This window comes from Miscanthus floridulus, chromosome 1, assembly GCF_019320115.1.
Source record: "Miscanthus floridulus cultivar M001 chromosome 1, ASM1932011v1, whole genome shotgun sequence".
NCBI classification, from domain to species: Eukaryota; Viridiplantae; Streptophyta; class Magnoliopsida; order Poales; family Poaceae; genus Miscanthus; species Miscanthus floridulus.
The window spans coordinates 122,928,960-122,940,371 of record NC_089580.1 but is presented as its reverse complement, the minus strand read 5'-3'; the positions used below and the strand labels follow the sequence as shown (position 1 = coordinate 122,940,371).

The 11,412-nt window shown below is 44.8% G+C and overlaps 1 protein-coding gene and 1 long non-coding RNA gene across 3 annotated transcripts; one reads left to right on the top strand and one right to left on the bottom strand.

The window, feature by feature from the left end:
- Nucleotides 1-422: 422 nt before the first annotated feature.
- Nucleotides 423-11,103, bottom strand: LOC136540019 (uncharacterized). Of its 2 annotated transcripts, none has more exons than XR_010779841.1 (6): nt 10,331-11,103; nt 9,618-9,758; nt 1,926-2,660; nt 1,743-1,831; nt 1,555-1,645; nt 423-1,089 (listed from the first exon to the last, which is right to left on the bottom strand). It is a non-coding gene; the product is annotated as an uncharacterized lncRNA (long non-coding RNA). The 2 variants fall into 2 exon arrangements; XR_010779842.1 differs by having other exon boundaries at nt 1,608-1,645.
- LOC136540009 (tobamovirus multiplication protein 2A-like) lies at nt 5,527-8,598 on the top strand. Its single transcript, XM_066531999.1, has 7 exons — nt 5,527-5,702; nt 5,824-6,113; nt 6,561-6,660; nt 6,988-7,068; nt 7,174-7,278; nt 7,785-7,997; nt 8,088-8,598. The coding sequence occupies exons 2-7, from the start codon at nt 5,881-5,883 to the stop codon at nt 8,193-8,195; spliced, it is 840 nt and encodes a 279-aa protein (XP_066388096.1). The 5' UTR covers nt 5,527-5,702; nt 5,824-5,880; the 3' UTR covers nt 8,196-8,598.
- Nucleotides 11,104-11,412: the final 309 nt, after the last annotated feature.

The following is an 11,412-nucleotide window of genomic DNA, read 5'->3' as shown; positions in this document are numbered from 1 at the left end:
ACAGGTACACTGCACGCCTTTAACTAAAACTAATATCAAGAAGATTCAAGACCTGTAGACAAACTTAACTAAAACTAATATGAAGAAGATGCCTAAAAGAATATGGCAAGGAGAAAAAAAAATACTAACTGCTCTTTGAATTCCTTAAATTGTTTAGATTTTGTTTCAAGACCTTTCATCTGGGAACTAACTTCTAAGTATTGCTTTTGAGCTTATTCAATATAAGCTGAAACCAAAAGCTGTTCAATTGTTGCCAGTAGCTGCCAAAAAATACCATGATAAAAATACCAGTGGATGATCATATATATACACATAAACTTTTCTTAATAATTTTAACTACTACCATTCCCCATAACCAATCAACATCACAGGCTTGACATAGTCATAACACCCGTAAAAAATACCATGTCAAAATTTGTGGTTTTAGTTAATTACAGGCTTAATAACTTGCTCTTGTTATTTCAGACATGAACCTACGAGGCATCAACATACAGACTTGATAACTTGCCAATAGCAGTACAGACTTGATAACTTGCTCTTGTTATTTCAGACATAACGGAAAGACATACAGGAGGTCCTAACCTGATCGTCAATCTACGACGTCTCCTCGTCCTCCCTTCCTGATCCCTGCAGCGAGGGAGGCTCCCTGCCGCGCTAGAGCAAGCCGGGGCGAGATGCAGCGGCCGGACGGCGAGCACGCGGTGTGAGCTACTTCTGCTAGACGGCGTTGACGTGTTGCTCAATTGTCAATGGCCGCGACTGTGAGCGATGGAAGGCTGCTGGCGCTCGGCAAACTGCACGCACCTGCTTGCCAACGCAATCAGCAAGCTGCATGCACCTGGCTGCCAACGTGGCGGCCTGATCTCGACCGGTGCAGGCGTTCGGCCGCCGCCTGATCTCCACCGGCGCACACGGTTGGCCGCCGCTTTATCTCCACCGGCCGGCGGCTGATGTTCCTCGGTTCCTTGAGCGTTCCATGCGTCCAATGAGCGATGGCGAGCGCGAGCGATATGGCGAGCGGGTGCGCGATCGCGGCAGGGGGCCACGACGGGTAACCCGAACACTCATACAGGATTTCGCATCCACATGCTGTCAATACTAAAAAAAAATAAGTACTCAAATTGTTGGGGCAACTTTTATTATCTGTTCACAAGTCATCACATCAAAAACTCTAGAATCGGTCTCATCATGAACACAACATTGTATCTACAGACAACAGAGCTCAAACAATGCTATTGAGGAGTGGCTAGTTTCTTTGCATAAAGTTCTCATAGTCAGACAGTTAAAGGGAAACTTCAGTTTAATACCACAACTACAATTCTTATAACTCATGTCTTTCCTGAATTAGACATAGATTGCTTCTAATGCAAAATTCATGCTATCCAATACACTATTTCTCGTTAGTCAAGGGATACTAAATTCCATGGCAGTTAATTATCCCATTTGTGTTCCCATCTGAATTTACCTTCTCTGCTTCTGATTGATACCATTAGTTATAAATTTCCATGTCACTCAAGTTTGAACATAGATGAACAAAGCTAATAATATCCAGACCTTAATTGATAACGAAGGGAAATCCAAGCTCTAAATACAATCATCCTACACACCTGCTCCACACAAGGACCAAAGTAGCATCTCCGGTACCCTGAACAAGATACATAATTTTTAGGAAACAGCCACACCAAGAAACAAAAGGCTAAACAAACAATTAAGAGTATCTGAAACAATTGCTTGGCACTTACCCCATGTGCATAAATCTTTCCAGCTGTGACATATCTAAATCATAGGCTTTCACTCAAGGGCCTCTGGCATGGTCGGAAAGTGCATGAACCTGGAGGCATAGGCCAATCAAACGTCCATCAAAACACAATATTTTTAGCACTGCCAACGAAAGGACCATCAGATGAGGCACAATCAGCGGAGACCTTTGAGGGTGCCCTTGCTGCTCCAGCTGCAGCTAGATGCCCAGAGCCAACAGTCGTGCCGACGCCTACTCCTCCACAGTCCGCAGGCATGCCAAGAGCAGCAACATCCACCCTAGCAGGATCTTCTCCACCATCGGGCGTGCGGATCTCCGACATCTCGTGGGCGAGTGGATCTGGGCCGCCCCAGCTTGCCGCAGGTGCTACCGCCACCGCCGCCCATGGGAGCACGGGTCCTGACCACTACAGATGCTGCCACGGTCACGGCCACGGCGGCCTTGCCCAGCCCCCGCCCAATGCTGCTGCCGCTCCGCCCAGGGGTGAGCGCACGCAGGGGCTGCCGCCGGCGCAGGAAGCGCGTGCAAGCCACTGCTGCCACGCTGTGAGCACGCCCGACCTCTCGATTTTTTTTCGGAGACAAAAAAAGTGCTGGGCGTGTGGGACGGTGGGATTCGATCCCTGGCCTAGGGGCGGCGCTCTGCCTCCACCCCTCCATCCAGGCGGCGCGGTGGCAGATCCAGGTCGCCCCGACCTCCTAGCCGCGGCACCATCGCCTCGCCCGCTACTTCTCCTCCAATGGCGTGGAGGCGCTGCCGCCGTCTCCTGACCCTACCTTGCGTTGATTTTTTTTTTTTGGAAAAAGCGTGGTGGCTGCGGGAAAAGAAAACCTGAGGCGGGATCGAACCATGGTCGGGGAACGCGGGCGTTGGCAGCTAGGGCGCGGGGGGTTGCTGGTTCCTGGAGATCCATGGAAGGATGATCGTCGGATATGGGAGTAAAGAGAGAAGGGAGGAGAGTTAATCTGGTTGTTATGTTTTTAGGGTGGTGTATTTCTGGGTGCATATACTGATGTGGACGTAGTTAAGGTCATAACTATAGAGTAGATAATTATTAAGTGGATGTAGAATAATTTAAAGTTGTGTATTATAAGGGTAGAGATAACATAGGAGAGGAAGACAGAAGACGAGCCGCCAATGGTGAGATCCTACAAACTACAAAAATACCTTTATTTCTCTAACCCTATGGGACTATTGATAGTCAGCTTCACATAGATTGTTTGTTTTATATTCTACTAGGTGACTGTCATACACTATACTATGATGGAAAGCAGTCATTGAGGCTTCATGTGTAACAAATATTTAAATTGAGAACACAAGCATTGCTATGAATTTTTTATTTGAATATTAGAGGCCATCGCATTAGGGTGTCCATAATTTTTCTTTGCCCACATCAACTTAGCAACATAAGGTCACTTAAATAGTAATAAAACCTATAAGGATGTGAAAAATATCGTAAACATCCTTTTGTTTTTAGGCCTACTATTGGAATTTTAGATTTTATATTGAAATATATGCTACTAATTTGTCTTAAATTATAATTAGCCATTGTTATAAATTGTTTTCATGTTAAAAGATATTTGAAATATAAACTGTTCATATAAGTTTAGTGCTTTAAACATACATGGCATTGGATTAATTATTAGTCAAATTTTACATAGATCAACTTTTGAAGACCTAGATGTACAGTAAGAGTCAATTTACATCCCTTAGAGCTAGCTAAAAATTAGATGATATCTCATTTAGATCTCCATCTAACAAGATAACCCAAACACAAAGTTTGTTGTAGCTCAAAACAGCTAATAGATATGCTATTTCTTAGAGTTCCACACATGGCCTACACAAAGATGGAATTGACATTATATTCCACAGCAAAACCCAAAACCCGTAAGAGTTTATTAACAAACTAAATAAAACAAAACCAAATCAAGGCGTCCCTATGTCACCATCAAACCAATTCTCATGATAAAACACTCAGCCTGATTAGTTGCACTTATTGTAGTTGCAGCGCTATTGTTGTCTATAGTGGCTGAAGAGAGAAAAACATACAGCCACACATGCAACCACTGCACAAAAAAGAGCAGTCGAGTATAGCGACTAAGGCCCTATTTAGATCATGGAGCTAATAATTAGTTGCTAACAATTAGCTAAATAGATCTAGCTAGTAGTCTAGCTAGTTTTTAGCTAGCCATGTTTGGATCCAAGAAGATAAAAGTTAGCTGTTAATAATTAGCTCATTGAATCCAAACAGGTCTAACTAATAGTTTAGCTAACTGTTAGCCTAATACCAAATTAATAACTATTGTACTGGTTGGACCAAACTAGATCATAGCAATAAATATTAGTTGTGGTCTATTAGTTAGCTAATAAATATTAGTAGCTAATGGATTCAAACAAGACCTAACAACTATCTTACTAGTTGACCAAACCAGCTAATAACAGGTTCAAACAAGGTCTAATTATCCTGACAACAGCAACACATGTCAACAAGTAACGGCACTGCGAAGAACAATCTCAATTGCTTATATGACGTTCAGAAGGTTCCATCTCCTATCGTTTCTCTGGTCTTCACCCCTGTTAATCATAGCCAGATCGACATAATGCATGTAGCCAGACTATGCATTCTTCCTCAGGTTGTGGCTAGGGATGTATTGATCGACATAATGCATGTAGCCAGATCGACATAATGCATGTAGCCATACTATGCATTCTTCCTCAGGTTGTGGTTAGTGATGTATTATGTTACCAAATGTTCCTGCTTCCATATGAGGATTTGGTGGAGGGTTTTTTTTAAGCAAGGATTTGGTGGTAGCTAAATTTTGTAATTATTATTAATTAAGTTCTATTCCATTTGTAATTATGACATCAGCTGGTAAGGTATCACAATTTGAATTTATTCTTCACTAGCATCATTATGTATCAGTGTTGTACAGCTTCACGCGCTATATAGAAAGTGTCTTTGATATGCCGATGCCATCTCGAACTGGGCAGGCGGCTGACTGGCTCAACAGAACAATTTAGGGATAAAAATGGATCGGATACGGACGGATATCACCGATATTACATTTATTTTTATATTTCTGTTCGGATTCGGATTTGAGTACGGATATTGTCAACTATGTCGGATATGATACGATTGGATATCGACATCATAAATATACGATTTGAGTATTCGGATACGGATACGGATACGGTATCGGATATTGGATATCCGGACTCGGATACGGACAGATCTCAACCCCTCTAAACGGATTCGGTTTCGAATACGGTCGAAAAATATCCGTACCGTTTTCATCCCTAAGGACGTCCTCAGCAGCTCCATCAAATAGCTAGCTGAGGTGGAAACGAGAGACCGAAGAAAATAATATTCTATTTCTTTTCTTACTTCGGTAACACGCAGCAGATCAGAGCCCACAACATCCGCTCTCACACATCCTCGATCCAGGTGAAATAGGCAGGCGATTTGTTCGTCGCTATCTAGTGCTCTCTCTCCTCTTTTCCTCTATGCCACGTCAGAATGCGTCCTAGTCAGCCGGCGACGTCGTCGATCTTTGGGGACGCCCTAAGAACAAACCCGCGAGGGGCAGTTCGGACCTTTCCTGTCACCCGACCGCCAGCGCATATCCTCGGCGCACGGGGATAATGGCGAGCACTACCGGCCAGCGCAACCGTCCCCGCGTACACCGTCAGCATGGCCGCCGATGCGATAAAAAAAAAAACTCCAACTCAAATTCCTAATGCAGCCCGCCCAACCGATCTGCTCCGTCCATCGCCTCAGGCGACGGCTCTCCTCGCGCCACCTGGTGGGTCCCCCGTCCTCTCCAACTCCACCGCCTCCTTTCCCCCAATCCACCCGAGTGATTTTATTTATTTTATTCAATCACGACCAAAAACCTAAAAAGAATTAGAAACGGAAGAAGAACAGCAGGCGAAGCATCGCCAGGTAATCAACTCGTCCTCCTGTCCTTCTTCCCTGGCCTCACCCGCCGCGCCAAATTCGGCGCGATTCGGGCGGGATTAGTTGGAATTCCCCTGACAATCGAAGCTTTTTTTGGACTTGGTAGATTGGTATATTGATCGATTGATTGATCGGTGGCGGAGGAAGGGGAGGAGGGCGGCAGATGGCGGCGTGCCGGGGCTTCTTCGAGTGCCTGCTCAGGCTGCTCAACTTCATCCTCACCGTCGCCGGCCTCGCCATGGTGGGCTACGGGATCTACCTGCTCGTCGAGTGGATGAAGATATCCGAGGACGGCAGCGGCGCGGGGTTGACGGCGGAGGTGCTCGTCTCCAGCCGGCCGTTGTTGGGGGCTGTCGCTCTCGGTGACAGCTTCCTCGACCAGCTACCCAAAGCATGGTGAGATGGTTGCTTGCCCATGGACCCTTTTTGTTTCTGGTGTATCAATGTTGGTTTCGTCCATGTGATCTCGCGACTGATTAGGATTTCGGATTGAGAGGAACTGAGGTTTGCTAGTAGGGGTGGCAATCACAATTGTGAATAGGACAAGTGTTACTTTAATTTTCCATGTAGTGGATGATTAAGAGGCGAATGTTTGAAATATGCAATGATATCATGATAACCAAAACTCACAGTTGAAAATTGCAGTCTGATGAAGCATTTGTTACTCGCGTTTAGATTGATGAGCCTGTTAGGCAGGGGCTAAATTCTATGTGGATTGGAGTTGTTCCAAGTTTCCAGCTGGAACCATTGATTGAATATTCAGTTTGGCAATTATGGGTTTGTTCTTTGTTTTTACTGCCAAGACAATTGTGTTTGACATGGAATCGCCTCTGTTCCCTGCAGGTTTATTTATTTGTTCATTGGTGTTGGTGCTATCGTCTTCCTCGTGTCTCTGTTTGGCTGCATTGGAGCAGGGACAAGAAACACCTGCTGTTTGTGTTTCGTATCCTTTTTAATGTGCCTCTTAGACATCATTCTGTTGTCCTCTCTAAAGAAGATTCCATTTGTCATACACAAGACACTAAAAAGTACTTGGAATTATGCTCAACATTAAATCCAGACGGGCTATTAGTAGCTGAACCTGCTAAACGAACAAACTTTATTTCTGTACTACTCTGAAACGCCAATCTTATAGAACAGCAGTAGCAGAGGCAATAGGATTTTAACTATTTCTGCAGCCTTATTTCGTCAAAGGCAGTTATTTGACATTTTATAATTATATAAGATCACAGTATTAATTCATGCTTGTTTCCTTTGACTTCTAAAAAAGTATGCTTTCTTGGTCATATTGTTGATCCTTGCTGAAGCTGGAGCTGCTGCATTCATCTTCTTTGACCAAAGCTGGAAAGATGTGAGTATTCTGTTTGGTGCTTGTCTCGGGAACTAAACTACTACAATGTAACTTGTCTTATCATTTCCTTGAGTAGCTGTAGTTATCCATAGACTTCTTTTGCAGGTAATTCCAGTGGACAAGACACATAACTTTGATGTTATGTATGACTTTCTGAAGGAAAACTGGGAGATTGCAAGATGGGTTGCTCTTGGCGTTGTTGTTTTTGAGGTAGGAGATGAGACTAATCTTACATCCTTTGATCTAACTCAACTCAGAGGATGCTCATCTGATCCTTATTTTTCCAATGCTTGTGTTTGCTTATTCAACTTCTACTCCATAAGTTGTCCTAATATTCATGCAAATGCTTGCCAACTCTAAATCCCATCCTTGGCCCCCTTTCTAATTTCTCGTCACCCTGCACTGTATGTTTTGTTTAACCTGTTAGTAGAGTATGGAGGCTTCGGCTTTCTGTCTTGAGATGCATAGATGTTTGTCCAATGCAGATTTATTCTGCTGTTATGTTTGTTGTAATCAGCTGATAATGAACAAATTATAGGTAATTTTAAACTTAGCAGCATGATAATTAATGGGCTGGCCCAGAAACTATTGACACCTTAATTCTGTATTGCCTTAGAAAGGATTTTGTCTTTTCTTTTAGCTGTCGCTTGTCAAGTATAGGTTGTATGTGGGTAGTCACACCGAAACTGAAACAAATGCCGACTGATTTGCAACAGGCAGTGCTCTTTCTGTTAGCTCTGGTTGTCAGGGCAATGAACAAACCTGCTGAGTATGACAGTGATGATGAAATTATTGCAATTGGCCGAAGCCCTACCATGCGGCAGCCATTGATCCATGCCCAAAATGTGCCTGCCACTGGTGTTCCTGTCCCAACACTCGATCAGCGTGCAAGTAGAAATGATGCCTGGAGCCAAAGGATGCGAGAGAAGGTACATTACTTGGTGGATTGTTTCAGCATTATGATTATGATATGCTTTGTTCTTCTCTCTTGACGACAGTTATATTTGCACCTAATGCAGTATGGTCTGGACACGAGCCAGTTCACGTACAACCCTTCAGACCCAAGCAGGTACCAGCAGAATGGCACGCCACAGGCTGAAGAAAGGAGTCGATGCACTATAATGTGAAGAATCCTTCATGAGGTCCTACGAGATAATGGTTTTCTTGAACAATCCTTCATGAGGTCCAACGAGATGATGGTTTTCTTGAACGGGATACCTCAGCTTGTGTAGTTTGGTGTTACGGTGTTGTTCAAACTTCATAGCGGTGTGTGGAATAGAAGAATCCCCATCATATTGTTTGTCATGCTTGATATGTCTTATCTGCAAATGTTCTATGTACCTGTAATTTTATTGTGAATGAGGAACTGTTAGCCATTGACATCATCTATTTTGTATTTTTTGGGGTTTGTTTCTTGTTGCCAATCCCCCTTTTTCATGTAGCTCTGTTTCATCTAATATTTGGTTGTGCCGTGAAGTGAGATGAGACTGGTAGAATCTGTTTTGCTTTGTATGTATTGGAAATGAGTTAGGTCTGGATTTCTTACGGCTTGTTAGGCTGCTCACAAGTACACCCCAATCCACATGGTTTGGGAGGGATTGAGGTGGCACCTCAGTCCCTCCCAAATCATATGGATTGAGGTGGATTTGTGTGCAGCTAAACTAAGCACAAGGAGGGTAAAAGTTCCCACCGGGTTTTCAGCCAATGTGAAAAGAAAAGACTAGTCTCGATGAAGGATTTGTCGTTTACACGCTTCAAGGCTCATTTCTGATCTGCAACATAATCTTCCTCCATGATGCTAGAAGTCCAAAGATGGTTGTGAGATGCCTACTTTTACCGAATGCATTGATTCCGTGTTATTATTTGATTATGTTACCAAATCGTTGATTCTTTGTATGACTAGACACTACAATCCTAATTCATATACTAGTGATTGTTTGATTCAATTTCTTCCCAAGAGCGGACCAGAGATCCCTAGACAATGGGATTTGACTTTGACTTTGATCGATTCAATTTCTTCCCACGAGCGGACTAGAGATCCCTAGACAACTAGAAAGACGTGTGGCGTTGCCGTGCTCTTCGGTGAAGGGGCCAGCTTGTATGTGCTAGCTCTGATCCTGTTATCCTGTGGCTGTCACTTATCGGTAATATACTATGCATAACAGCTACGTAACCTGAATAGGAAAGCTAAATTTTCTGGCAATTTCGGAGGAAATGATAGAACAATGCTGCTTGTGCAGTACAGAGGTTAGCAATGGTGTCACCCACCTCTTTTTTCCTTTATTTACTTTTTATACTGGTGGCTGGTGCTTGCTATATATTTAGTTTTGTTCATGGCTAAATAGATGCTCTAGCTGAGTAGTTTAAGAATAGAGGGGAGGCGGATGATTTGCAACTTCAGGTAGTGATTTTTAGGGCTCAAATTAGATGATCTAGCCAAGTAAATTAAGAACAAAGGGGATGTCGATGGTTTAAAACAACTGAAATCTGGCTTATTTATAAACCCAATTAAATAGATCAAGAGTAGAAGTTGAATGAGGATTGTTTACCTTCTGGTTTCCCACACTCCTCTCTCACCCACGGGAGCCTCTGAAATCGGCAGTAAAACTGGTGGTGGGTTAAGGGTCAGGATTAGGCTTCTAAGCTCGCCCTGCACTTGTAGTTCTATCTTATAAAATACATGTAAGATTCTGCAAGTGCAATAAAGAAACAGAGAGGCCAAGAGGGTCATGGAATTAGAATTAGGAGGGAGCACTCTGCAATGACCAAATTAGGATTTTACAAAAAAAACAGTTGAAACAATTAAGATCCAAGAATATACTTGAGGTGTGGAGCAAGCGGTAGCTCAGCATATACACAGTAAAGAAAAGTAACTTGAAAGCAACATGTACTTTGAAATTATAATAAGATTAATGTGATTAATGCATTGGACAGTCTGACAATTAATTGACAAGCAGCCGCACAATTCATAATAAAAGATACAATTTTCAGTGAATAATAACACATTGATGTTAATGGAATTTACAAACTGACATATGCAAAGTATCATGCAATCAAAAACAGATTTTATCGATGAGCTCCTTATCTGTGTATGATTGGCCTAAAAATTCATCATTTATTCCAGCATTTTGATTTTCCGCTTCTCAAATCCATATCATGTAAATGAAGGAAGTTTATTGTCATATGCATGTTGGAATTTAAGTAACAAAAGTGTTTGAGCTAGCAACTCTGATGCATTTCTTTCCTTCAGTTGTTTGCGTACCTGTGTTATAGAGATGCTTGTTCAGAGGGATCGTCGTTGTCCACCACCGGCTGGGGAAGGTCTCAAGGTACAACAAGACGTAGTTGGCGTCAATGCTCTCCTTCTCCTCGTCGCTTTCCATATCTATCAGGTGAAGGACCATAGGGGTGCATGCCTGCTATGACAGCGTGGCCAATCCCACAAATTGCATTTCATCAAGCAGGCAGCGTGCACGACAGCTGCTGGCACTGGCACCATCCCCGGTCATCCGCGAACTGCCGTCGATAGGCGTTGTGCAAACCCGGCCATGGCCGTGCGCCAATGCAGGCTTGCTTCACGACACGACCCACGGGAGCCGGGCTACGGTGGCGGCGGACACACACAGAAGCTTTGCGGTGAGGTCGGCTGCGTTGCGTGTGTTTCCTCGGCCTGCAGCCCGCAGCTAGACGTGGTCGCTGGCGGCGGCGGAGAAGCGGCGGGGAGACGAGGTGCGCCCACAGCCGGGCTGCGATGACCCCTGGCCGCCTGGCCACGCGCGGCGGCCGGTACCTGCGCCTGCCGGGATGGCTCTGGGGTGGCCATAGCCGCCACGCCCGCGCGAGACCGGGCCGGGGTCGTTGGGGCCTCTGCTCGCGCCAGGATGGCCACGACCGGAGCGGGCGGGACCGCTGTGCTCGCACCCCGCCTACGCCGGGATCGCCGGTGCCTTTGGGGCCCCCACCCACGCCGGGATGGCCGGGGCGCCCCGTAGTCACGGCCGTGAGGCAGCAGTCGTAGGCGGAGGGGATGAGTCCACGGGTACGCGAGCATTCGCGATGGCCCGATTTTGCGGCGTAACAGGTAGAGACCCGCGAAGACCCTGATCCGACGGTCGATTTTGCTTGTTCGTCAGATCGAACGGTTGATGGGTTAGCGGGTGACGTGGCACTGTCGGGTGCCCGCTTTTGGAAGCAGGATTCCTATATAGTGATGGGATTTGACTTTGACTTTGATCAGGGTGATTTTTTTAAACCACATAGTACAACGTAGATGTTCACAACACGCACGCACACTCACCTCTATGAACACATGTACGCAAACTCTACCTTTATGAGCACCTTCGA